Source organism: Oncorhynchus nerka, linkage group LG17 (assembly GCF_034236695.1).
Source record: "Oncorhynchus nerka isolate Pitt River linkage group LG17, Oner_Uvic_2.0, whole genome shotgun sequence".
In the NCBI taxonomy this organism is placed as follows: Eukaryota; Metazoa; Chordata; class Actinopteri; order Salmoniformes; family Salmonidae; genus Oncorhynchus; species Oncorhynchus nerka.
Window position 1 is genome coordinate 41,354,898 of NC_088412.1, and position 26,637 is coordinate 41,381,534.

A 26,637-nucleotide genomic window follows, 5' to 3' on the forward strand; every position below is an offset into this window, starting at 1 on the left:
GACCGAGTGTGAGAGAGAGAGATACAGAATGTGAGAGAGCGAGAGAGAGACCGAGTGTGAGAGAGAGAGAGACCGAGTGTGAGAGACCGAGTGTGTGAGAGAGAGACCGAGTGTGTGTGAGAGAGAGACAGAGTGTGTGTGAGAGAGAGACCAAGTGTGTGTGTGAATGAGAGACCAAGTGTGTGTGTGAGAGAGAGAGAGAGAGAGAGACCGAGTGTGAGAGACAGAGAGACCGAGTGTGAGAGACAGAGAGACCTGAGTGTGAGAGACAGAGAGACCTGAGTGTGAGAGACAGAGAGACCGAGTGTGAGAGACAGAGAGACCGAGTGTGAGAGACAGAGAGACCGAGTGTGAGAGACCGAGTGTGAGAGACAGAGAGACCGAGTGTGTGAGAGAGAGAGAGAGAGACCGAGTGTGAGAGAGAGAGATACAGAATGTGAGAGACCGAGAGAGAGAGAGACCGAGTGTGAGAGAGAGACCGAGTGTGAGAGAGAGACCGAGTGTGAGAGACCGAGTGTGTGTGAGAGAGAGACCGAGTGTGTGTGAGAGAGAGACCAAGTGTGTGTGAGAGAGAGAGAGAGACCGAGTGTGTGAGAGAGAGAGAGAGAGAGAGACCGAGTGTGAGAGAGAGAGATACAGAATGTGAGAGAGCGAGAGAGAGACCGAGTGTGAGAGAGCGAGAGAGACCAAGTGTGAGAGAGAGAGAGACCGAGTGTGAGAGACCGAGTGTGTGAGAGAGAGACCGAGTGTGTGTGAGAGAGAGACAGAGTGTGTGTGAGAGAGAGACCAAGTGTGTGTGTGAATGAGAGACCAAGTGTGTGTGTGAGAGAGAGAGAGAGACCAAGTGTGAGAGACAGAGAGACCTGAGTGTGAGAGACAGAGAGACCTGAGTGTGAGAGACAGAGAGACCTGAGTGTGAGAGACAGAGAGACCGAGTGTGAGAGACAGAGAGACCGAGTGTGAGAGACAGAGAGACCGAGTGTGAGAGACCGAGTGTGAGAGACAGAGAGACCGAGTGTGAGAGAGAGAGAGAGAGACCGAGTGTGAGAGAGAGAGATACAGAATGTGAGAGACCGAGAGAGAGAGAGCCCGAGTGTGAGAGAGCGAGAGAGACCAAGTGTGAGAGACCGAGTGTGTGAGAGAGAGACCGAGTGTGTGTGAGAGAGACCGAGTGTGTGTGTGTGAGAGACCGAGTGTGTGTGTGAGAGAGACCGAGTGTGTGTGAGAGAGAGACCGAGTGTGAGAGAGAGAGAGACCGAGTGTGAGAGAGCGAGAGAGAGAGACCGAGAGGGAGAGAGAGAGACCGAGTGTGTGTGTGAGAGAGAGAGACCGAGTGTGTGTGTGAGAGAGAAACCGAGTGTGTAAGAGAGAGAGAGAGAGACCGAGTGTGTGAGAGAGAGAGACCGTGTGTGAGAGACCGTGTGTGTGTGAGAGAAAGAGACGAGTGTGAGCGAGAGAGAGAGAGAGAGAGACCGAGTGTGTGTGAGAGAGATACAGAATGTGAGAGAGAGAGAGAGAGCCGAGTGTGAGAGAGAGAGATACAGAATGTGAGAGAGCGAGAGAGAGACCGAGTGTGAGAGAGATAGAGAGAGACCGAGTGTGAGAGAGCGAGAGAGACCAAGTGTGAGAGAGAGAGAGACCGAGTGTGAGAGAGAGAGAGACCGAGTGTGAGAGACCGAGTGTGTGTGAGAGAGAGACCGAGTGTGTGTGAGAGAGAGACCGAGTGTGAGACACAGAGAGACCGAGTGTGTGTGTGAGAGAGAGAGAGAGACCGAGTGTGTGAGAGAGAGATACAGAATGTGAGAGAGAGAGATACAGAATGTGAGAGAGAGAGAGAGCCGAGTGTGAGAGAGAGAGATACAGAATGTGAGAGAGCGAGAGAGAGACCGAGTGTGTGAGAGATAGAGAGAGACCGAGTGTGAGAGAGAGAGAGAGACCGAGTGTGAGAGAGAGACCGAGTGTGAGAGAGAGACTGAGTGTGTGAGACAGAGAGACTGAGTGTGTGAGAGAGAGAGAGAGAGGGAGACCGAGTGTGTGAGAGAGAGAGAGACCAAGTGTGAGAGAGAGAGAGACCGAGTGTGAGAGACCGAGTGTGTGAGAGAGAGACCGAGTGTGTGTGAGAGAGAGACAGAGTGTGTGTGAGAGAGAGACCAAGTGTGTGTGTGAATGAGAGACCAAGTGTGTGTGTGAGAGAGAGAGAGAGACCAAGTGTGAGAGACAGAGAGACCTGAGTGTGAGAGACAGAGAGACCTGAGTGTGAGAGACAGAGAGACCTGAGTGTGAGAGACAGAGAGACCGAGTGTGAGAGACAGAGAGACCGAGTGTGAGAGACAGAGAGACCGAGTGTGAGAGACCGAGTGTGAGAGACAGAGAGACCGAGTGTGTGAGAGAGAGAGAGAGAGACCGAGTGTGAGAGAGAGAGATACAGAATGTGAGAGACCGAGAGAGAGAGAGCCCGAGTGTGAGAGAGCGAGAGAGACCAAGTGTGAGAGACCGAGTGTGTGAGAGAGAGACCGAGTGTGTGTGAGAGACCGAGTGTGTGTGTGTGTGAGAGACCGAGTGTGTGTGTGAGAGAGAGACCGAGTGTGTGTGAGAGAGAGACCGAGTGTGAGAGAGAGAGAGACCGAGTGTGAGAGAGCGAGAGAGAGAGACCGAGAGGGAGAGAGAGAGACCGAGTGTGTGTGTGAGAGAGAGAGACCGAGTGTGTGTGTGAGAGAGAAACCGAGTGTGTAAGAGAGAGAGAGAGAGACCGAGTGTGTGAGAGAGAGAGACCGTGTGTGAGAGAAAGAGACGAGTGTGAGCGAGAGAGAGAGAGAGAGACCGAGTGTGTGTGAGAGAGATACAGAATGTGAGAGAGAGAGAGAGAGCCGAGTGTGAGAGAGAGAGATACAGAATGTGAGAGAGCGAGAGAGAGACCGAGTGTGAGAGAGATAGAGAGAGACCGAGTGTGAGAGAGCGAGAGAGACCAAGTGTGAGAGAGAGAGAGACCGAGTGTGAGAGAGAGAGAGACCGAGTGTGAGAGACCGAGTGTGTGTGAGAGAGAGACCGAGAGTGTGTGTGAGAGAGAGACCGAGTGTGAGACACAGAGAGACCGAGTGTGTGAGAGAGAGAGAGAGACCGAGTGTGTGAGAGAGAGATACAGAATGTGAGAGAGAGAGATACAGAATGTGAGAGAGAGAGAGAGCCGAGTGTGAGAGAGAGAGATACAGAATGTGAGAGAGCGAGAGAGAGACCGAGTGTGAGAGAGAGAGAGACCGAGTGTGAGAGAGAGACTGAGTGTGTGAGACAGAGAGACTGAGTGTGTGAGAGAGAGAGAGAGGGAGACCGAGTGTGTGAGAGAGAGAGAGACCAAGTGTGTGAGAGATTGAGTGTGTGAGAGAGAGAGACCGAGTGTGTGAGAGACGAAGTGTGTGTGAGAGAGAGACCGAGTGTGTGAGAGAGAGAGAGACCGAGTGTGTGAGAGAGAGAGAGACCGAGTGTGTGAGAGAGAGAGACCGAGTGTGTGAGAGAGAGAGACCGCGTGTGAGAGAGAGAGAGACCGAGTGTGAGAGCCAGAGAGACCGAGTGTGAGAGCCAGAGAGACCGAGTGTGAGAGCCAGAGAGACCGAGTGTGAGAGCCAGAGAGACCGAGTGTGAGAGACAGAGAGACCGAGTGTGAGAGAGAGAGAGAGGCCGAGTGTGAGAGAGAGAGGCCGAGTGTGAGAGAGAGAGAGAGAGAGAGAGACAGAGTGTGTGAGAGACGAAGTGTGTGTGAGAGAGAGACCGAGTGTGTGAGAGAGGACCGAGTGTGTGAGAGAGAGAGACCGAGTGTGTGAGAGAGACCGAGTGTGTGTGAGAGAGAGAGAGAGAGAGGCCGAGTGTGTGAAAGAGAGAGAGAGACCGAGTGTGAGAGCCAGAGAAACCGAGTGTGAGAGACAGAGTAGCCGAGTGTGTGAGAGAGAGAGAGAGAGACCGAGTGTGTGAGAGAGAGAGAGACCGAGTGTGTGAGAGAGAGAGAGACCGAGTGTGAGAGACCGAGTGTGTGAGAGAGAGAGACCAAGTGTGTGTGAGAGACCAAGTGTGAGAGAGAGAGGCCAAGTGTGAGATTGAGAAAGAGAGAGACCGTGTGTGTGTGTAAGAGAGAGAGAGACCGTGTGTGTGTAAGAGAGAGAGAGACCGAGTGTGTGTGAGAGAGAGAGGGAGACCGAGTGTGTGAGAGAGAGAGAGAGACTGAGTGTGTGAGAGAGAGAGAGAGACCGAGTGTGTGAGAGACGAAGTGTGTGTGAGAGAGAGACCGAGTGTGTGAGAGACAGAGAGACCGAGTGTGAGAGAGAGACCGAGTGTGTGTGAGAGAGAGAGAGAGAGAGAGAGGCCGAGTGTGTGAAAGAGAGAGAGGACCGAGTGTGAGAGAGAGAGAGACGGAGTGTGAGAGCCAGAGAGACGGAGTGTGTGAGAGAGAGCGAGAGAGAGAGTGGGAGACCGAGTGTGTGAGAGAGAGAGAGACCAAGTGTGTGAGAGACTGAATGTGTGAGAGAGAGAGACCGAGTGTGTGAGAGAGAGAGAGACCGAGTGTGTGAGAGAGAGAGAGGCCGAGTGTGTGAGAGAGAGAGAGACCAAGTGTGTGAGAGACTGAATGTGTGAGAGAGAGACCGAGTGTGTGAGAGAGAGAGAGACCGAGTGTGTGAGAGAGAGAGAGACCGAGTGTGTGAGAGAGAGAGACCGAGTGTGTGAGAGAGAGAGACCGAGTGTGAGAGCCAGAGAGACCGAGTGTGAGAGCCAGAGAGACCGAGTGTGAGAGCCAGAGAGACCGAGTGTGAGAGCCAGAGAGACCGAGTGTGAGAGACAGAGAGGCAGAGTGTGAGAGAGAGAGAGAGAGAGGCCGAGTGTGAGCGAGAGAGAGAGAGAGAGAGAGACCGAGTGTGTGAGAGACGAAGTGTGTGTGAGAGACGAAGTGTGTGTGAGTGAGAGACGAAGTGTGTGTGAGAGAGAGACCGAGTGTGTGAGAGAGAGACCGAGTGTGTGAGAGAGAGACCGAGTGTGTGAGAGAGAGACCGAGTGTGTGAGAGAGAGAGAGACCGAGTGTGTGCGAGAGAGAGAGACCGAGTGTGAGAGACAGAGACCGAGTGTGTGTGAGAGAGAGAGAGGCCGAGTGTGTGAAAGAGAGAGAGAGACTGAGTGTGTGAGAGAGAGAGAGAGAGAGAGAGAGAGACCGAGTGTGTGAGAGAGAGAGAGACCGAGTGTGTGAGAGAGAGAGAGACCGAGTGTGAGAGAGATAGAGACCGAGTGTGAGGGACAGAGAGACCGAGTGTGAGGGACAGAGAGAACGAGTGTGAGGGACAGAGAGACCGAGTGTGAGGGACAGAGAGACCGAGTGTGAGGGACAGAGAGACCGAGTGTGAGAGAGAGAGAGACACTGAGTGTGTGTGAGAGAGAGAGAGACCGAGTGTATGAGAGAGAGAGAGAGACCGAGTGTGAGAGAGAGAGAGAGAGAGAGAGACCGAGTGTATGAGAGAGAGGAACCGAGTGTGTGTGAGAGAGAGACTGAGTGTGTGTGAGAGAGAGACTGAGTGTGTGTGAGAGAGATGGCAGTGAATGCGATCAAAGAAAAAGCCTGCAGAGCAATCAATGTATGCAATAAAAATGAAATTATTCAAAATCAGCATTTGGACCAAAATATTTGACAGTGTAATCCTACCAATAGCTCTTTATGGAAGTGAGGTTTGGGGGCCACTCAATAAACTGGACTTTAAAATGTGGGACAAACATCCAATCGAAGCCCTACTACATGCAGAATTCTGTCGGAAAATTCTACAAGTCCAGAGAAATACACCAACTAATGCATGTAGGGCAGAATTGGGCCGTTTTCCAGTAATAATGAAAATGAAGAAAAGATCATTACAATTTTGGCTACATCTAAATTCAAGTCTGCAATTTAAAGCACTTCAAACCCAAGAGCTGAGCCCAAAAACGAGCCCTCTCAGTCAGCTGGTGTTGGACCTCACCAACCAAGCTGACACCAGCACTGCTTCAAAAGAAAGAATTCCAATTAGCAAAATCATGAACCAATCAAAGGAATCATATTTACAACATTGCAAAAACGAAACAAAATCCCAAAGCCGACTAAATTGCAATCTGACCCTAAACAGAGAATATGAATTGGCTGATTATCTCTACTCTGTCAGAGATACGAAGCAGAGACAGATCCTTACCAAGTACAGGCTGAGTTCCCACCAACTGGCAATAGAAACCGGCAGACATAAAAAGACATGGCTACCCAAAGAGGAGCGTGTATGTGGTCACTGCATAACAGGGGATGTAGAGACAGAGATGCACTTTCCCCTTTACTGTGATAAATATTCCTCACAAAGAGATTCATTATTCACAGAAATGACTACATTTATTCCACATTTTTACTTACTAAACCCAGAGGAAACACTAAGAATACTCATGGGCGAAGGAGCAATGGCTCCTCCTCAAATATGTATTTTCCTGCCATAGCCTGAGGGACACTGAATAATAACATCTGCATAGTAAATCATTATTGTTATTTCTATTATTATTGTTGTTTATCATTCCAAATAGTAGTGGTATGGGTGGTAATGGGAATGATGACAGTTTAGTGATGGTAGTAGTACTAATGATATCATGGAGAAGATGACCGTTAGTTATAAGTTAGTTATAATTTCATTTTCCATATTTAGATTTTATATTTATTACATTTCTACTATTGACTGTTAACATTTTATTGTTATAATTTGTATTATTACTACCATTTTATATTATTATTTGCTATCGTTTATAATTTTGTTACAATGTATATTGTATACATTGTTGCTTTGGCAATATTGACAGAATGTTTTTCATGCCAATAAAGCAGCTTGAATTTGAATTTGAGAGACCGTGTGTGTGTGTGTGTGAGAGAGAGAGAGAGAGAGAGAGTGTGTGTGTGTGAGAGAGAGACTGAGTGTGTGTGAGAGAGAGAGACTGAGTGTGTGTGAGAGAGAGAGACTGAGTGTGTGTGAGAGAGACTGAGTGTGTGTGAGAGTGAGAGAGACCGAGTGTGAGAGAGAGGGAGAGACCGAGTGTGAGAGAGGGAGAGACCGAGTGTGAGAGAGGGAGAGACCGAGTGTGTGTGTGTGAGACCGAGTGTGTGTGTGAGAGAGAGAGACCGAGTGTGTGTGTGAGAAAGAGAGAGAGACCGAGTGTATGTGTGTGAGAGAGAGAGATGCCGGGTGTGAGAGAGAGAGAGAGAGATGCCGGGTGTGAGAGAGAGAGAGAGAGATGCCGGGTGTGAGAGAGAGAGAGAGAGACGCCGGGTGTGTGAGAGAGAGAGAGACGCCGGGTGTGTGAGAGAGAGAGAGACGTCGGGTATGAGAGAGAGAGAGGGAGACGTGTTGGGGCGCGAGAGAGAGAGGGAGACGTGACGGGGCGTGTGAGAGAGGGAGACGTTTCGGGGCGCGAGAGAGAGAGGGAGACGTGTCGGGGCGCGAGAGAGAGAGAGGGGGAGACGTGACGGAGCGCGAGAGAGAGAGGGAGACGTGACGGGGCGCGAGAGAGAGAGGGAGACGTGACGGGGCGCGAGAGAGAGAGGGAGACGTGACGGGGCGCGAGAGAGAGAGGGAGACGTGACGGAGCGTGAGAGAGAGAGGGAGACGTGACGGGGCGCGAGAGAGGGAGACATGTCGGAGCGCGAGAGAGGGAGACGTGGCGGAGTGTGAGAGAGAGACGTGGCGGAGGGAGACGTGGCGGAGAGAGAGAGGGAGACTTGGCGGAGCGAGAGAGATGGACGCGTGAAGGGGCTCGAGAGAAAAGGAGACTTGGCGGAGCGAGAGAGAGAGGGAGACTTTGCGGATATCAAGAGAGAGAGGGAGACTTGGCGGCGCGAGAGAGGGAGACGTGGCAGAGCGCGAGACAGGGAGTCGTGGAGGAGAGAGAGAGAGATGTGGCAGAGAGAGAGGAGACATGGCAGAGCACGAGACGGGGAGACGCGCGCGAGAGAGGGAGATGTGGCGGAGCGCGAGAGAGGGAGATGTGGCTGGGCGCGAAAGAGGGAGATGTGGCGGAGTGCGAGACGGAGTCGTGGCGGAGAGAGAGACGTGGCGGAGCGTGAGAGAGAGACGTGGCGGAGCGCGAAAGAGAGACGTGGCGGAGCGCGAGAGAGGGAGACGTGGAGGAGAGAGAGAGAGGGAGACGTGGCGGAGAGAGAGGGAGACGTGGCGGGGAGAGAGAGAGAGAGAGGGACACTTGGCGGAGCGAGATAGAGAGTGGGCGACGTGGCGGATTGTGTGAGGGAGATGTGGCAGATTGCGAAAGAGGGAGATGTGGCAGAGGGAGACGTGGCAGAGCGCGTGAGAGAGAGAGAGAGAGAGACGTGGGGAAGCGAGAGAAAGATAGGGAGACTTGGCGGAGTGCGAGAAAAGGAGACTTGGCGGAGCGAGAGAGATGGATGTGTCGGAGTGCGAGAGAAATAGTGACACGTGATGGGCGCGAGAGAAAAGGAGACTTGGCGGAGCGAGAGAGAAAAGGAGACTTGGCGGAGCGAGAGAGGGACGTTTCGGGTGCGCGAGAGAGATGGACATGTGAAGGGGCTCGAGAGAAAAGGAGACTCGGTGGAGAGAGAGGGAGAATTTGCGGAGATCGATAGAAAAGCAGACTTGGCGGAGCGAGAGAGAGAGGGAGACTTTGCGGATATCAAGAGAGAGACGGAAACTTGGCGGCACGAGAGATTGAGAGAGGGAGACGTGGCGGAGCGCGAGACGGGGAGACGCGCGAGAGAGAGGGAGATGTGGCGGAGCGCGAGAGAGGGAGACATGGCTGAGAGGGAGAGAGGGAGACGTGGAGGAGAGAGAGGAGACGTGGTGGAGCACGAGAGAGAGGAGATGTGAAGGAGAGAGAGAGGCGTGAAGGAGAGAGAGAGGCGTGAAGGAGAGAGAGGCGTGAAGGAGAGAGAGAGAGACGTGAAGGAGAGAGAGAGAGAGCGTGGAGGAGAGAGAGAGACGTGAAGGAGCGCGAGAGAGGAGACGTGGCGGAGAGAGAGGCGTGAAGGAGAGAGAGAGAGAGACGTGGCGGAGAGAGAGAGGCGTGAAGGAGAGAGGAGACGTGTTCTAGCACGAGAGAGAGGAGACGTGTTCTAGCACGAGACAGAGGGAGACGTGTTCTAGCACGAGACAGAGGGAGACGTGGCAGATTGCGAAAGAGGGAGACGTGGCAGAGCGCGTGAGAGAGAGAGAAGTGGCGGAGCGCGACAGGGAGACGTGGGGAGCGAGAGAAAGATAGGAAGAGTTGGCGGAGCGCGATAGAAAGGAGACTTGGCGGAGCGAGAGAGATGGACGTGTCGGAGTGCGAGAGAGAGAGAGACATGACGGGGCGCGAGAGAGAGGGAGACGTGTCAGGGTGTGAGAGAGAGGAGACGTAGCGAGAGAGAGGATACGTGTCAGGGTGTGAGAGAGAGAGGAGACGTAGCGAGAGAGAAAGGAGACATGTCAGGGCGTGAGAGAGAGAGAGGGAGGGAGACGTGTCGGGCGTGAGAGAAAGGAGACTTGCGGAGAGAGAGGGAGACTTGGCGGAGCGCAAGAGAGAAAAGGGGAGTGAGAGAAATAGTCACACGTGACGGGTGCGAGAGAAAAGGAGACTTGGCGGAGCGAGAGAGAAAAGGAGACTTGGCGGAGCGAGAGAGGGACGTTTCTGCGAGAGAGATGGACATGTGAAGGGGCTCGAGAGAAAAGGAGACTTGGCGGAGCGAGAGAGAGAGGGAGACTTTGCGGATATCAAGAGAGAGACGGAAACTTGGCGGCACGAGAGATTGAGAGAGGGAGACGTGGCGGAGCGCGAGACGGGAGACGCACGAGAGAGAGGGAGATGCGCGAGAGAGAGGGAGATGTGGCGGAGCGAGAGAGGGAGACATGGCTGAGAGGGAGAGAGAGGAGACGTGGAGGAGAGAGGGAGACGGGAGGAGAGAGAGAGAGACGTGGTGGAGCACGAGACGGGAGACGTGCGAGAGAGAGGAGATGTGGCGGAGAGGGAGACATGGCTGAGAGGGAGAGAGAGGGAGACATGGCTGAGAGAGAGGGAGACATGGTGGAGAGAGAGAGGGAGACGTGGCGGAGCGCGAGACAGAGTCGTAGTGGAGAGAGAGAGACGTGGCGGAGCGTGAGAGAGAGACGTGGCGGAGCGTGAGAGAGACGTGGCGGAGCGTGAGAGAGAGACGTGGCGGAGCGCGAGAGAGGGAGACGTGGCGGAGCGCGAGAGAGAGAGACGTGGAGGAGAGACGGACGGGAGCGCGAGAGGCGGGAGGAGAGAGAGAGACGTGACGGAGCATGAGAGAGAGAGACGTGGCGGATAGAGGGAGACGTGGCAGAGAGAGGAGACGGGCGGAGAGAGAGAGAGGGAGACGGGCGGAGAGAGGGAGACGGTGGAGCGCTGGAGGGGAGACGTGGCGGAGCGCGTGGCGGAGAAGTGGCAGAGAGCGGGAGTCGTGGCAGAGAGGGGGAGACGTGGCAGAGCGCGAGAGAGGGAGAAGTGGCAGATTGCGAAAGAGGGAGACGTGGCGGAGCGAGAGAGAGAGGCGTGAAGGAGAGAGGCGTGAAGGAGAGAGAGAGAGGCGTGAAGGAGAGAGAGAGCGTGAAGGAGAGAGAGAGGCGTGAAGGAGAGAGAGAGGCGTGAAGGAGAGAGAGAGGCGTGAAGGAGAGAGAGAGACGTGAAGGAGAGAGAGAGAGACATGGCAGAGAGAGAGGCGTGAAGGAGAGAGAGAGACGTGAAGGAGAAAGAGAGACGTGAAGGAGAGAGACGTGGCGGAGCGAGAGAGAGAGAGGCGTGAAGGAGAGAGAGAGGCGTGAAGGAGAGAGAGAGGCGTGAAGGAGAGAGAGAGGCGTGAAGGAGAGAGAGGCGTGAAGGAGAGAGAGAGGCGTGAAGGAGAGAGAGAGGCGTGAAGGAGAGAGAGAGATGTGAAGGAGAGAGAGAGAGAGACATGGCGGAGCGCGAAAGAGACGTGGCGGAGCGCGAGAGAGGGAGACGTGGAGGAGAGAGAGAGAGGGAGATGTGGCGGAGAGAGAGGGAGACGTGGCGGGGAGAGAGAGAGAGAGAGGGACACTTGGCGGAGCGAGATAGAGAGTGGGCGACGTGGCGGATTGTGTGAGGGAGATGTGGCAGATTGCGAAAGAGGGAGATGTGGCAGAGGGAGACGTGGCAGAGCGCGTGAGAGAGAGAGAGAGAGAGACGTGGGGAAGCGAGAGAAAGATAGGGAGACTTGGCGGAGTGCGAAAAAGGAGACTTGGCGGAGCGAGAGAGATGGATGTGTCGGAGTGCGAGAGAAATAGTGACACGTGATGGGCGCGAGAGAAAAGGAGACTTGGCGGAGCGAGAGAGAAAAGGAGACTTGGCGGAGCGAGAGAGGGACGTTTCGGGTGCGCGAGAGAGATGGACATGTGAAGGGGCTCGAGAGAAAAGGAGACTCGGTGGAGAGAGAGGGAGAATTTGCGGAGATCGATAGAAAAGCAGACTTGGCGGAGCGAGAGAGAGAGGGAGACTTTGCGGATATCAAGAGAGAGACGGAAACTTGGCGGCACGAGAGATTGAGAGAGGGAGACGTGGCGGAGCGCGAGACGGGGAGACGCGCGAGAGAGAGGGAGATGTGGCGGAGCGCGAGAGAGGGAGACATGGCTGAGAGGGAGAGAGGGAGACGTGGAGGAGAGAGAGGAGACGTGGTGGAGCACGAGAGAGAGGGAGATGTGAAGGAGAGAGAGAGGCGTGAAGGAGAGAGAGAGGCGTGAAGGAGAGAGAGAGGCGTGAAGGAGAGAGAGAGACGTGAAGGAGAGAGAGAGAGAGGCGTGGAGGAGAGAGAGAGACGCGAAGGAGCGCGAGAGAGGGAGACGTGGCGGAGAGAGAGAGGCGTGAAGGAGAGAGAGAGAGAGACGTGGCGGAGAGAGAGAGGCGTGAAGGAGAGAGGGAGACGTGTTCTAGCACGAGAGAGAGGGAGACGTGTTCTAGCACGAGACAGAGGGAGACGTGTTCTAGCACGAGACAGAGGGAGACGTGGCAGATTGCGAAAGAGGGAGACGTGGCAGAGCGCGTGAGAGAGAGAGAGAAGTGGCGGAGCGCGACAGGGAGACGTGGGGAGCGAGAGAAAGATAGGAAGAGTTGGCGGAGCGCGATAGAAAAGGAGACTTGGCGGAGCGAGAGAGATGGACGTGTCGGAGTGCGAGAGAGAGAGAGACATGACGGGGCGCGAGAGAGAGGGAGACGTGTCAGGGTGTGAGAGAGAGAGGGAGACGTAGCGAGAGAGAGGGATACGTGTCAGGGTGTGAGAGAGAGAGGGAGACGTAGCGAGAGAGAAAGGGAGACATGTCAGGGCGTGAGAGAGAGAGGGGAGGAGACGTGTCGGGCGTGAGAGAAAAGGAGACTTGGCGGAGAGAGAGGGAGACTTGGCGGAGCGCAAGAGAGAAAAGGGGAGTGAGAGAAATAGTCACACGTGACGGGGTGCGAGAGAAAAGGAGACTTGGCGGAGCGAGAGAGAAAAGGAGACTTGGCGGAGCGAGAGAGGGACGTTTCGGGTGCGCGAGAGAGATGGACATGTGAAGGGGCTCGAGAGAAAAGGAGACTTGGCGGAGCGAGAGAGAGAGGGAGACTTTGCGGATATCAAGAGAGAGACGGAAACTTGGCGGCACGAGAGATTGAGAGAGGGAGACGTGGCGGAGCGCGAGACGGGGAGACGCGCGAGAGAGAGGGAGATGCGCGAGAGAGAGGGAGATGTGGCGGAGCGCGAGAGAGGGAGACATGGCTGAGAGGGAGAGAGAGGGAGACGTGGAGGAGAGAGAGGAGACGTGGAGGAGAGAGAGGAGACGTGGAGGAGAGAGAGGAGACGTGGTGGAGCACGAGACGGGGAGACGTGCGAGAGAGAGGGAGATGTGGCGGAGAGGGAGACATGGCTGAGAGGGAGAGAGAGGGAGACATGGCTGAGAGGGAGAGAGGGAGACATGGTGGAGAGAGAGAGGGAGACGTGGCGGAGCGCGAGACAGAGTCGTAGTGGAGAGAGAGAGACGTGGCGGAGCGTGAGAGAGAGACGTGGCGGAGCGTGAGAGAGAGACGTGGCGGAGCGTGAGAGAGAGACGTGGCGGAGCGCGAGAGAGGGAGACGTGGCGGAGCGCGAGAGAGAGAGACGTGGAGGAGAGAGACGTGACGGGAGCGCGAGAGAGGCGTGGAGGAGAGAGAGAGACGTGACGGAGCATGAGAGAGGGAGACGTGGCGGATAGAGGGAGACGTGGCAGAGAGAGGGAGACGTGGCGGAGAGAGAGAGAGGGAGACGTGGCGGAGAGAGGGAGACGGTGGAGCGCTGGAGGGGGAGACGTGGCGGAGCGCGTGGCGGAGAAGTGGCAGAGAGCGGGAGTCGTGGCAGAGAGGGGGAGACGTGGCAGAGCGCGAGAGAGGGAGAAGTGGCAGATTGCGAAAGAGGGAGACGTGGCGGAGCGCGAGAGAGAGAGGCGTGAAGGAGAGAGAGGCGTGAAGGAGAGAGAGAGGCGTGAAGGAGAGAGAGAGGCGTGAAGGAGAGAGAGAGGCGTGAAGGAGAGAGAGAGGCGTGAAGGAGAGAGAGAGACGTGAAGGAGAGAGAGAGAGACATGGCAGAGAGAGAGGCGTGAAGGAGAGAGAGAGACGTGAAGGAGAAAGAGACGTGAAGGAGAGAGACGTGGCGGAGCGCGAGAGAGAGAGGCGTGAAGGAGAGAGAGAGGCGTGAAGGAGAGAGAGAGGCGTGAAGGAGAGAGAGAGGCGTGAAGGAGAGAGAGGCGTGAAGGAGAGAGAGAGGCGTGAAGGAGAGAGAGAGGCGTGAAGGAGAGAGAGAGGCGTGAAGGAGAGAGAGAGGCGTGAAGGAGAGAGAGAGATGTGAAGGAGAGAGAGAGAGAGACATGGCAGAGAGAGAGGCGTGAAGGAGAGAGAGAGACGTGAAGGAGAAAGAGACGTGAAGGAGAGAGACGTGGCGGAGCGCGAGAGAGAGAGGCGTGAAGGAGAGAGAGAGGCGTGAAGGAGAGAGAGAGACGTGGCGGAGAGAGAGGCGTGAAGGAGAGAGACGTGAAGGAGAGAGAGAGAGAGGCGTGGAGGAGAGAGAGATGTGGCGGAGCGCGAGAGGCGTGAAGGAGAGAGAGAGAGACGTGGCGGAGAGAGAGAGGCGTGAAGGAGAGAGGGAGACGTGTTCTAGCACGAGAGAGAGGGAGACGTGTTCTAGCACGAGAGAGAGGGAGACGTGTTCTAGCACGAGACAGAGGGAGACGTGTTCTAGCACGAGACAGAGGGAGACGTGGCAGATTGCGAAAGAGGGAGACGTGGCAGAGCGCGTGAGAGAGAGAGAGAAGTGGCGGAGCGCGACAGGGAGACGTGGGGAGCGAGAGAAAGATAGGAAGAGTTGGCGGAGCGCGAGAGAAAAGGAGACTTGGCGGAGCGAGAGAGATGGACGTGTCGGAGAGAGAGAGAGAGAGAGACATGACGGGGCGCGAGAGAGAGGGAGACGTGTCAGGGTGTGAGAGAGAAAAGGAGACTTGGCGGAGAGCGAGAGAGAGGGAGACTTGGCGGAGCGCAAGAGAGAGGGACATGTCGGGGAGTGAGAGAAATAGTGACACGTGACGGGGTGCGAGAGAAAAGGAGACTTGGCGGAGCGAGAGAGGGACGTGTCGGGGTGCGCGAGAGAGATGGACACGTGAAGGGGCTCGAGAGAAAAGGAGACTTGTTGGAGCGAGAGAAAGAGGGAGACTGCGGATATCAAGAGAGAGAGGCAGACTTTGCGGAGATCGAGAGAAAAGGAGACTTGGCGGAGCGAGAGAAAGAGGGAGACTGCGGATATCAAGAGAGAGAGAGGGAGACGTGGCGGAGCGCGAGACAGGGAGTCGTGGCGGAGCGCGAGAGAGAGAGATGTGGAGGAGAGAGAGGGAGACGTGGTGGAGCGCGAGACAGGGAGTCGTGGCGGAGCGCGAGAGAGAGCGATGTGGAGGAGAGAGAGAGATGTGGTGGAGAGATAGAGATGTGGCGGAGAGAGAGAGGAGACGTGGCGGAGCGCGAGAGAGAGAGACGTGGAGGAGAGAGAGAGGGAGACGTGGCGGAGTGCGGGAGAAAAGGAGATGTGTCGGAGTGCGAGAGAGAGAGGGAGACGGCGGAGCGAGAGAGAGGGACGTTTCGCAGTGCGAGAGAGAGAGGGAGACTTGGCGGAGAGCGTGACAGAAAGAGTGAGGAGGAACGGGAGAGAGAGAGAGGGAGACTTGGATGAGAGAGAGAGACGTGGCGGAGCGAGAGAGAGGGACGTGTCGGAGCGAGAGAGTGAGGGAGACGGCGGAGCGAGATAGAGGGACGTTTCGGAGTGCGAGAGAGAGAGGGAGACGTGGTGGAGAGCGCGAGAGAAAGAGGGAGGCGGAGCTGGAGAGAGAGGGGGAGTTGTGGGGGAGCGAGAGAGGGAGACGTGGCGGAGCGGCAGAGAGACAGGGAGCCGTGGCGAAGAGAGAGAGAGAGAGAGGGAGACATGGCGGAGAGAGAGGGAGACGTGGCGGAGCGGGCGAGAGAGAAGGATTACGTGGCGGAGAGATAGAGGGAGACGTGGCGGAGAGCGTGACAGAAAGAGTGAGGAGGAACGGGAGAGAGAGAGAGGGAGACGTGGCGGAGTAAGAGAGAAAAGGAGACTTGGCGGAGCGAGAGAGAGGGACGTGTCGGAGCGAGAGAGTGAGGGAGACGGCAGAGCGAGATAGAGGGACGTTTCGGAGTGCGAGAGAGAGAGGGAGACGTGGTGGAGAGCGCGAGAGAAAGAGGGAGGCGGAGCTGGAGAGAGAGAGGGAGTTGTGGCGGAGCGAGAGAGGGAGACGTGGCGGAACGGCAGAGAGACAGGGAGACGTGGCGGAGAGAGAGGGAGACATGGCGGAGAGAGAGGGAGACGTGGCGGAGTGGGCGAGAGAGAAGGATACGTGGCGGAGAGATAGAGAGAGAGAGAGGGAGACGTGGCAGAGGGGGAGACGTGACGGAGCGAGAGAGAGAGAAAGGGAGTCGTGGCGGAGAGAGAGAGAGGGAGACGTGGCGGAGAGGGAGACATTGTGGAGCGGGAGAGAGTGAGAGAGATGTGGCGGAGAGAGAGCTGGAGACATGGCGGAACGCAATAGAGGGAGAAGTGGCAGAGAGAGAGAGACGTGGCGGAACGCGAGAGGGAGACGTGGCAGAACGCGAGAGGGAGACGTGGCGGAGAGAGAGAGGGAGACGTGGCGGAGCAGGATTGAGAGAGAGAGAGAGAGAGGGAGACGTGGCGGAGCGGGAGAGAGAGCGGGAGACGTGGCTGAGCGGGAGAGAGAGAGGGAGACATGGCTGAGCGGGAGAGAGAGAGGGAGACGTGGCTGAGCGGGAGAGAGAGAGGAGACGTGGCTGAGCGGGAGAGAGAGGGAGACGGGCTGAGCGGGAGAGAGAGGAGACGTTGCGGAGCGGGAGAGGGGAGACGTGGCAGAGCTAGAGAGGGAGACGTGGCAGAGCTAGAGAGGGAGACATGGCAGAGCTAGAGAGGGAGACGTGGCAGAGCTAGAGAGGGAGACTTGGTAGAGCGTGAGAGGGAGACGTGGTGGAGTGCGGGAGAAAAGGAGATGTGTCGGAGTGCGAGAGAGAGAGGGAGACGTGGCGGAGCGCGAGAGAGGGAGACGTGGAGGAGCGATTGAGGGGGAGGCGTGGCAGAGCGGGAGAGAAAGAGGGAGGCGGAGCGGGAGAGAGAGGGGGAGACGTGGCGGAGGGAGAGAGGGAGACGTGGCAGAGCGGGAGAGAGGGAGATGTGGCAGAGCGGGAGAGAGAGAGGGGGAGACGTGGCAGAGCGGGAGAGAGAGAGGGGGAGACGTGACGGAGCGAGAGAGAGAGAAAGGGAGTCGTGGCGGAGAGAGAGAGAGGGAGACGTGGCGGAGCGGGAGAGAGTGAGAGAGATGTGGCGGAGAGAGAGATGGAGACATGGCGGAACGCAATAGAGGGAGAAGTGGCAGAGAGAGAGAGAGACGTGGCGGAACGCGAGAGGGAGACGTGGCAGAACGCGAGAGGGAGACGTGGCGGAGAGTGAGAGGGGGACGTGGCGGAGAGAGAGAGGGAGACGTGGCGGAGAGAGAGAGGGAGACGTGGCGGAGCAGGATTGAGAGAGAGAGGGAGACGTGGCGGAGCGGGAGAGAGAGCGGGAGACGTGGCTGAGCGGGAGAGAGAGAGGGAGACGTGGCTGAGCGGGAGAGAGAGAGGGAGACGTGGCTGAGCGGGAGAGAGAGAGGGAGACGTGGCTGAGCGGGAGAGAGAGAGGGAGACGTTGCGGAGCGGGAGAGGGGAGACGTGGCAGAGCTAGAGAGGGAGACGTGGCAGAGCTAGAGAGGGAGACGTGGCAGAGCTAGAGAGGGAGACGTGGCAGAGCTAGAGAGGGAGACGTGGCAGAGCTAGAGAGGGAGACGTGGCAGAGCTAGAGAGGGAGACGTGGCAGAGCTAGAGAGGGAGACGTGGCAGAGCTAGAGAGGAGACTTGGCAGAGCTAGAGAGGGAGACGTGGCAGAGCTAGAGAGGGAGACGTGGCAGAGCTAGAGAGGGAGACGTGGCAGAGCTAGAGAGGGAGACGTGGCAGAGCTAGAGAGGGAGACGTGGCAGAGCTAGAGAGGGAGACGTGGCAGAGTTAGAGAGGGAGACGTGGCAGAGCTAGAGAGGGAGACTTGGTAGAGCGTGAGAGGGAGACGTGGTGGAGTGCGGGAGAAAAGGAGATGTGTCGGAGTGCGAGAGAGAGAGGGAGACGTGGCGGAGCGCGAGAGAGGGAGACGTGGAGGAGCGATTGAGGGGGAGGCGTGGCAGAGCGGGAGAGAAAGAGGGAGGCGGAGCGGGAGAGAGAGGGGGAGACGTGGTGGAGAGGGAGACGTGGCGGAGGGAGAGACGTGGTAGAGTACGAGAGGGAGACTTGGTGGATGCGAGAGAAAGGAGACTTGACAGAGCGAGAGAGAGGGAAACGAGAGAGTCGTAGTGGGGCGGGAGAGAGAGACGTAGTGGGGCGGGAGAGAGAGACGTAGTGGGGCGGGAGAGACGTGGTGGAGAGAGAGGGAGACGTAGTGGAGCGCGAGAGAGAGGGAGACGTAGTGGAGCGGGAGAGAGAGAGGGAGACGTAGTGGAGCGGGAGAGAGAGACGTAGTGGAGTGGGAGAGAGAGAGAGAGACAAAGTCTGCACTAACCTTATCTAGAACTGGACCCACCACAGAGTATTTTTGAGGACACAGCTCACTCCTGGAGCAATGACTTGAGAGACCACCTCTGCTATAGAATGTTGTATCTCCTAAAAAGTTTAGGGTCATGTTGAATCTTCATATAACATTTTCAGATGATGCGTTGCTTTGTGCTTTTTATGATATGTATTTAATAGACGGGAACAAGGTGTGTATGTGCATGCACAGTTTGTTTGTCCCGACTGATTCCATGACCCACATGGACCTGTCACACAGACGTTGTGGCCTTGACACTCACTCTGTCTCTCCCCCTCTTCCTCCTCTTCTCACCGCTCACTCTCTGGAAATTTCACCTTCATCTTGTCCCCCGCCCTGCCCACCCCTCCTTTATTTTACACATTTTTCCACTCTTTATTTCTCTGCTTTTCTCTCTCTGCTGTTCTTTTCTCCCAACAGACTTGACCAGCAAACCCCGTAGCCCTCCCCAGCCTCCTCCTCCACCACCCCTTCCCCCCGGCCGGCCGCCACCCCCAACCCCACCGCAGGAACGAGGGAACGAGACAGAGCTGGTAGGTGGAGGAGGAACTACAGGAGGTGCAGGAGAAGGAGTGGAGGACTGGGAGGAGAGAGAAGCTCCTCTCCGCCAACTGGAGGGGTGGAGGGTGAAGAGCGAGAAGGAGGGAGGGCAAGAGCCATTGACAACCAGTACTCCTTCTTCTGAGGAGGCGGGGGCGAAAGGGAGAGTGGAGGAGGTGGGAGTCATAGCCATTCATAACCAGTATTTGTATTTTATTACGGGACTGAGGGGAGGGGGTTAGAAGGACGTACTAACACTATTAAAACACAAGAATTCTGGGAGATTTGGCAAGATGGAGAGAATGAGAAAATGGGTGAAAGAGAAGAGGGGGATGGGAGCATCTTACAACACTAAGTAAAGGTACACTAATGTTTAGCAAGATAAGCTTTCTTGCCGGCACACCTCTCGGTACGCTTTTTGTAGACTTTTGAATCCATTCATGGATGTAGGTAGTGAGAGAGATATCCTCTGAACCCAGTAGTACCATACCTCAATATCCTGCAGACATTCTACTGGCCAGCAGTACTCTCACAGAGGTGGAGATGGAGGACAACCATATACTTACAAGGTGGCAAAGAGACTAGGCTAGAACCGGCAGGCAGGATACATATACCTCAGTCACTTTTTCAACCTCTTTTTCTCTCCTCATTTTCTGGTTTTCTTTAATGGTAGAGAAGTGGCCAGAGGTAGAGAGAGAGTGAATATATATTCAGATAAAACACTTTATTATTGATAATAATAATGATACGATTAAACAATAATGATAATGGAAATAATGATGGTCGGAATTAATAGTATTCATTTTATTTTGTTTTTAAAATGCCTTTTATTGTATGTTGTTTACTCCATGTAAAGCGTAACACTTGTTCCTGCCCCCATCCGATTATTTCAGTTGAAATTTGTTTGTGCCTTTTTTTATATTGCTAAGCCTCATTACTCAGCCTTTCCCTCACGCTCATACAGTCCTCTCCTCCTGGACCTCATCCTAATTTAATTTTAATGTGCAGAAATAGAATATAAGAAACATATTAGGGGGAGGGAGGCATTTTTCTACTTGTGCCTTTTTGTGTTATCACCTCTGTCATACTCCTTCAACCTGTGCCTGGGTTGTGTGGCCATGTCCGTCTGTTTGCCATTCAGTTCAGTGCCTCTATCTTTCTTTCTCTTTGTATCTCCCTCCTCCCTCTCTTTGTTTATACCTTTACTTCTTGTTTGTCCTCTCCTCTACTCAGAGCCTTGTAATCATCTTTTACACATCTTACCCCATACCCCTGTTCATCCTTTTCAAATTTTGAACTCTATTTGTGCCTTTCTGTCTCTGTCTGTCTGTCTCTCGCTCTCTCTTTAGCTGGGGACCTTGTGTTGACGGTGGGCAGGGTTTTGTCCAACCTGTGTGGTTAGTTTCAGGTACTACATTGAATTTAATGATATGATATAATATAATTATACTGAAACATTATGGCCTAGTGTGTTGTTGCTTTGGTTCCCTGTTATTGTTTCTTACTGAATAAAGGGGAAGGATGTAAAGGAATGTTACAGTAATTCTTGCAGCTTTGGGTTGTCGCTAGTTGCCACAAAGTCAAATGAATGTCATAAAAATTCATCAAAACAAAAATTCACGTTTTGGTCATAATTTATGGTTAGGCATAAGTTTAGCGTTGTGGTTAATGTTAAAATCAGATTTTAAGAAGATAACATTTTAGAAATAGGCGGGGTTTGGCTTGAAATTAGTGACGACCGCGGTTTTGGGGTCTAAAGTGTTTAGCGCGTGCACGTTAAATTGTGAATGCGCACATGCACACTCGTACACGCCCCCATCAACCCAGTCAGTCAGCCACGCGCAGACGACAACATCTTTGTGGTGCCAAACCGGCGAATTTGTTTTCCACGAGTTTTACAATTTGTTCAAGTTACAAATGACATGCAATTGGAGTAAGCCACACGCAAGAGTAAATCCACGGAAAGGAAACGAAAGACGACGTCCTAAAAGTTTTAGCTACAGAAGGGACATTACTGCTTGCTCGTCTAGCTAGCCATCGAGCTAGCTATAACGTGCAAGGCTGTACCACAGTAGCCAGCTTAACTATCGATTAAGTTCCGAAGAGGCAATGTCCTTTCGTCGACAGAACGTGAGTTGTAGTTGTATCAAGTTGCTAAGGGTAGCTTGCTGCTACATGTATTGGTTTCTGTGTATGAATTATAGCTAGCTTGTGTGATATTTGTTAGCAGCTAGCTTTAAGTTGGCTAGCTAACGTGAGCTTTATCGATGGTGTCCTCATTGACTTACGTGGTAACAAGTCTGGTAAAGTCAAATACTGTCAAATACTATTTAGTAGACTAAAGGCAAATTGAATCCTTGTAACTGTTACTTGAGGTGTAATTATTGGCACGTGTCACACCAGCAACAACCCGGTTCAGGCGGACGAAAAACCTCCAATGGAACGGCAGGGCCTGCCGCTTTGCCCTCTCATATCAGCGGGAGCAATTCCAACAGAGCTGTGCCTGGAAGGTAAGCACATGTTCGGCTACTGTCGTCAAGCAAGTCCGGGGATCTGCCACATATCCATAGAGGTTTACCGGTCAATACGAGGATTACAGTGGGCGTGTCCATGTCAAACTGAGGCTTTAACTCGCTATTTTAAGCCTATTGGAACAAAGTAAATATAATAGATGTAGGTTACGGCCAATGGGCAAAGAGGGTCTGCTAAATCGATATAATCGGTATGATTGACTGGTGTCCGAACCAATGGGATAGACGATACTTTTGATTGACGCCAGTATACCCATTCACATTCTGTGGGGAGGGGATTGTCTGTGTTTTCTTTATTTTCTTTTTATTAAACGTTTGTTTTAGATTTTGTTTGGCCTGTCAATTCGTGCGACTTTAAACAGAATCAGTAAGACTGAGGAGTAAAAGGGATGCACATGACTAAAAAGTATTAATACTACTTTATTGTTTATTGTATTCAACGTGTCTTTCGATATCTAGAAATTCTACTAGCTGTCTTGTTTAGCTTGCTAGCTAACGTTAGCTAGACAACACATAGCTAGCTATTGTTTAGATTTTTTATCTTTTCACAATTTCGCCAAATTGTTAACTAGTTATCAGCTTAATTTAGCTAAAATAGTTGCACGTTAGCAGGCTACGCCTAGGGAACGTTAGCTAAATTGTTAGCCACATCGCTATAACGTTAACTTCTGTTTTAGTTTACCCTAGTTAGCCAGCTTGTGTCAACACAATTGTTTTCGTTAAGCCTCGCAAACAATGTCAAACGACACAGTAATAGAGAACAGAACATATCCGCTACGGGGCTAGCTTTTTCCACCTCCCCCCACCTAATGTTATAGCTAGCTAACGTAGCCCACCGGCGCCCGGCACGCATCGGTGACCGTGATCAGTCTTTTGCCAAACGGCTGCATAGACATATCTTCTAGATCATCTAGCTAGCTTCATGCATTCATATGACAGGTCGAGGACCACAAGGCTCAAAAGTCCGCATTTTATCAACGCAATGTCCCATGCCCATAATTCTTTGCACGTTTGCTTATTAGTTAGCTACATTGAAAGTGGTGCAGCTGCCGGCATATTTCTTGCGTTGCAGAATTTTCCCCCTGAGCCACCTACACCCATTTGTCTTGTCTGTTGTTAATGTTCTCTCCTCACATTCAGGACAAGAAATACAATGAAGCCTCCATCTCAATCCTCTCCCGTAAGTCACATATCATGAAATGTAGGCTATCCAGCTTGTACTACAGACGTTTTATGCAACCGTGCATAGCCTAGTTACCTCTTTGATAACATAATGTAGGTTGTCTTTCGCTTTGTTTGCTTCCATGCTAGTGCACTATTGTACAATGTGTAAACTCTAAAATGCTGAAAGGATATTGCAAGTAGAGTAAGGTCACATTTTTTATAGCTTTAAAATAGGTCCATGCCGTACTGAAGTCAAACATGTTTGTTTACAACTCACAGGTATTTGAAGGTGTCTACAACAACACCAGGATGCTTCACTATCTCACAGCTGTAGTGGTGAGTGTTCATTTGGTTAATTAGGCCCTGGTCCACCAGATGCACTATTTCCACTATTTAAGTTGTCGACAACTGTCTATTAATGTATATCTTAATGAAATGACCAATAACCTTATTATTATTACCCTTCAAGGGCTCCACCTGTGACGTCCGAGTGAAGAGTGGAAATGTGTATGAAGGCATCTTCAAGACCCTCAGCTCAAGGGTAATTTTATACTACCTTGTATTAGACCATACATGGGTTTTCTGCATACCGACACATTATAGACACCTCATAAAAACATGGTTGTGGTCAGATGTTCAACTTAATCTGGGGTGTATTCATTAGTCGGATTCCGTTACAAAACCTAGTCCGTTGCACATCTGAATGCATTCAACTGAAATGTGCCTTACCCATTTTAACCCAACCTCTCTGAATCAGAGAGCCTTAATCAACGTTCACGTCATTGGTGCCCCAGGAGCAGTTGTTCAAGGCTCTGGGATTTGAACCAGCGACCTTTTGGTTACTTGCCGCCACTTTTGCCGTTTACTCTAGGGACTAGTGTTGTCACGATAACAGATTTTTTCCCCCTTCGATACCAGGTTTACTCAATATGTCACGAAAGTAACAGAATGGCATTTGATCCAGACCAGATAAACTCAGCTACTGTTCTGTTTAATTGTTGGGCATCTTTTGAGTTAAATATCAGTACATTTGAATTTGTTCACCTTGTTTTTTAATTTATTTTTTAGACACAGCCATGTGTATGCAGTAATAAATCAATTTCACAACCATACAATCAATTTGCCTTCGGTAAGAACAATCTAACAACATAATGGTCATTTATTTGAATGGTAAATCTCTATTGATAAACTGGGTAAATTAAGATGTGGCCTTGGCATATCCAAAAACAAGGTCAATGCATATTCAATAGGACTGTGTGCATGCATTGAGTTATTGAGCTTGTTTTGGCCCCATGAAAATCTGTTTCTCTTCTCTTACATTTTGACTTATTTCATTGTACTCCTCAACATTTGTTGAAGTAGCTTATTTTATAAAACTGTGCGCTGTCTACCAGGAATGACATCATTCACAAGGCAAGAGGGGGGGCGGCCCGTAGGAGCACAGTCAGTTTGCTGAGGCAATAGATCATCTTTGTGAGAGAGACCGAAATAAGAAAACGAATCATGTTTTTTGTGGCTATCAACTTTGAAATCAGCGTATTTTGCATTATGGTTTGCTTTCTAGTTCACAATGTCCTAGGGTGGTGAATTGATGTTAGCTGTCAACTAGCAAGGAAAGTTGACCTACAATAGCTGGTAGCTACCGGCGTCATCTTGCATTGTAAAGTGTTCTAGCCTAGTTTCAACATTTCTACATTACGCCGTGTCGCATTATTAAACTGTTAAATTGTGTGCAGCATGAGTGATGAGCTAACACGATGCATCCCAGACTCCCAGTGCAGGCTAGCAATGAGTAAGTGGAGCAGGCACAGTGCTCACTATAATAGAGGTCGGCTGTGCTGATAGATGTGCTTGATCCGTTGGACACATTTGACAGAAATACCGAAAGTAACAATAAATCTAGTACCGAACAGCTTATCTTCTACTATCGAAAAACTACCGACGTTTCGGTATACCATGCAACACCAGGAGGTACCTACCTAAATTGTCCAATAGAAACTTGTTTTTGTTGCAAAACGTTCTATGTTTTGGGGTAAATGGTTTCCGTTGCTAAATGTTTTGCAACAGACAGTGTTTTGCAATGGAATCAGCGTAATGAATGCACCCCAGGTCACATTGACCACTGCCTGTAGTCGTTCTTCGGTTAACCTCTGTGGTTTATCCGTGGTCCTAATGTGTTTTTACTCCAGTGTGAGCTGGTGGTTGACGCTGTCCACAAGCGGAGCGAAGGAGGAGAGGCGGATGGAGATGGAGGGGGAGGCTTGCCTCCCTCCCTGCCCAGGATCGAGGAGATCACAGACACCATGATTTTCAGCCCCGGCGACCTGGTCACAATGACTTGCCGAGATGTGGACCTCAACTACGCCATCAGAGGTAAGTGAGAGTGCGTTGTCAGTGTGACTGAAATTGATTCAAGATAAGGATGTGTGTTTAAATAGTAGTCGAACTGAATGAGACCGATTGCAGGGTGAACCAAGTGTGTGTGTGCATTATTATGTACCCCTAGTAGATACCTTCAAATTTAGGCTTTGTGCGTGTAGATGCTTTCACAGATACAGCAATCAGCTCATCGCGGGTGAACGGGGAACACCGGGAGAAGGTGCTGCAGAGGTGGGACGGAGGGGACAGCAATGGAGAAGGCTTCGACCTGGAGACGGACACGGTGAGGGGCTCACACACAGTGAGATGAATAGACACAGTAGCTAGGTTTCCATCCAATTTGCAACAGTTTCTACAATCTGCATAAACAAATGTTGAATGTTCCTGCCGCAGGTGGGTTTCTATCAAACTGACTTGTTACTGATGTAAAAAGAAACTGCGTGATAACCTAGTGCACATAAAAAATATTTGTTTCAATTACAATGTACCAAATAAAAAACAGAAGTTCAGTGTGTTTCAATCACATTTTTTTACTCTACTGTTGGTTCTGTCACAAACTTTTGTGGTAAATAGCAAGCTTAAACGCTATTAACTCTTTATGCTTTCATACGTTGTGATGGTAGTAGGTTACAACAATGTAACATATCATTGCTAACAGCGTTTCCTCCGCAATTATGTATAATACATTTCAGACCAAAAAATAGTGTTGTTGGCAATAGGATATTTTGACTACAAATTTACTGTTTCTACCAGGTCTGTTGAGTTTTTTTATGTGTAAAGTAATTCATCGGCATGAAATGGTTGGATGGAAACCTGGTTACTGACAAGCACACACTTGGTGAGACACAAGCACACACTTACTGGATGGTTCTTCTGTCTCTGTTAGTCTAATGGCTGGGATGCCAGCGAAATGTTCAAGTTTAACGAGGAGACATATGGCGTCACGTCCACCTACGATTCCAGCCTCTCCATGTACACGTGAGTATTCTCCCCTCAGCTCCTTATTCTGATTGTGGAATATGCTCAGGTCGATCTGTCTATATAAACTCAGCAAAAAAAGAAACGTCCTCTCACTGTCAACTGCGTTTATTTTCAGCAAACTTAACATTTGTATGAAAATAGTGAGATTCAACAACTAAGACATGAACTGAACAAGTTCCACAGACATGTGACTAACAGAAATGGTTTAATGTGTCCCTGAACAAATGGGGGGGTCAAAAGTATCAGTCAGTATCTGGGTGTGGCCACCAGCTGCATTAAGTACTGCAGTGCATCTCCTCACTGCACCAGATTTGCCAGTTCTTGCTGTGAGATGTTACCCCACTCTTCCACCAAGGCACCTGCAAGTTCCCGGACATTTCTGGGGGGAATGGCCCCTAGCCCTCACCCTCCGATCCAACAGGTCCCATACTTGCTCAATGGGATGGAGATCCGGGCTCTTTGCTGGCCATGGCAGAACACTGACATTCCTGTCTGAGCAGTATGGCTGGTGAAATCACGCACAGAATGTCTTCCCTGTAGCAGTATGGCTGATGCTGGCATTGTCACCTCCAAATGGAGGGCCTCATGTCAGGATGACATGCCTATTGTGAGACAGTCATTGCAGCACTAATGGTGGGGTGATTGTGCGTTCCTTACTGCCCTCAGTGTAACTCTGAGCACTAATGGAGGTTGTTGCCATCCTGTACCTGTGTGACATAGATAGACCCGTCTTCAATTTGATCGATTATTAACGTTTAAAAATACCTAATGTTGTATTACAAAAGTAGTTTGAAATATTTTGGCAGAGTTTATAGGCAACTTTTGAAATATTTTGTAGTGACGTTGCGCATTTTGGAA

The 26,637-nt window shown here is 52.1% G+C and overlaps 2 protein-coding genes across 4 annotated transcripts in view; both read left to right on the forward strand.

The window, feature by feature from the left end:
• Window positions 1-18,720, forward strand: part of LOC115145257 (SH2B adapter protein 1-like) — a 42,589-nt gene extending 23,869 nt beyond the window's left edge. For both annotated transcript variants that reach the window (XM_065003170.1, XM_065003171.1), the window contains exon 10: window positions 18,605-18,720. In XM_065003170.1, coding sequence (XP_064859242.1) covers window positions 18,605-18,626 — 22 coding nt within the window. In that variant the 3' untranslated portion in view covers window positions 18,627-18,720. The remainder of the gene's footprint in view (window positions 1-18,604) is intronic.
• Window positions 18,721-20,528: 1,808 nt separating this feature from the next.
• The window catches only part of LOC115145256 (ataxin-2-like protein), a 33,133-nt gene continuing 27,024 nt past the window's right edge, over window positions 20,529-26,637 (forward strand). Inside the window, exons 1-8 of one of the 2 annotated variants that reach the window (XM_029686683.2) lie at window positions 20,529-20,854; window positions 21,128-21,234; window positions 22,396-22,435; window positions 22,699-22,755; window positions 22,889-22,960; window positions 24,609-24,792; window positions 24,960-25,081; window positions 25,685-25,776. In XM_029686683.2, the coding sequence (XP_029542543.2) occupies window positions 20,834-20,854; window positions 21,128-21,234; window positions 22,396-22,435; window positions 22,699-22,755; window positions 22,889-22,960; window positions 24,609-24,792; window positions 24,960-25,081; window positions 25,685-25,776 (695 nt within the window). In that variant the 5' untranslated portion in view covers window positions 20,529-20,833. Of the gene's footprint in view, window positions 20,855-21,127; window positions 21,235-21,544; window positions 21,662-22,395; window positions 22,436-22,698; window positions 22,756-22,888; window positions 22,961-24,608; window positions 24,793-24,959; window positions 25,082-25,684; window positions 25,777-26,637 lie in introns of those variants that run through there. The other variant, XM_065003169.1, reaches the window with a different exon arrangement.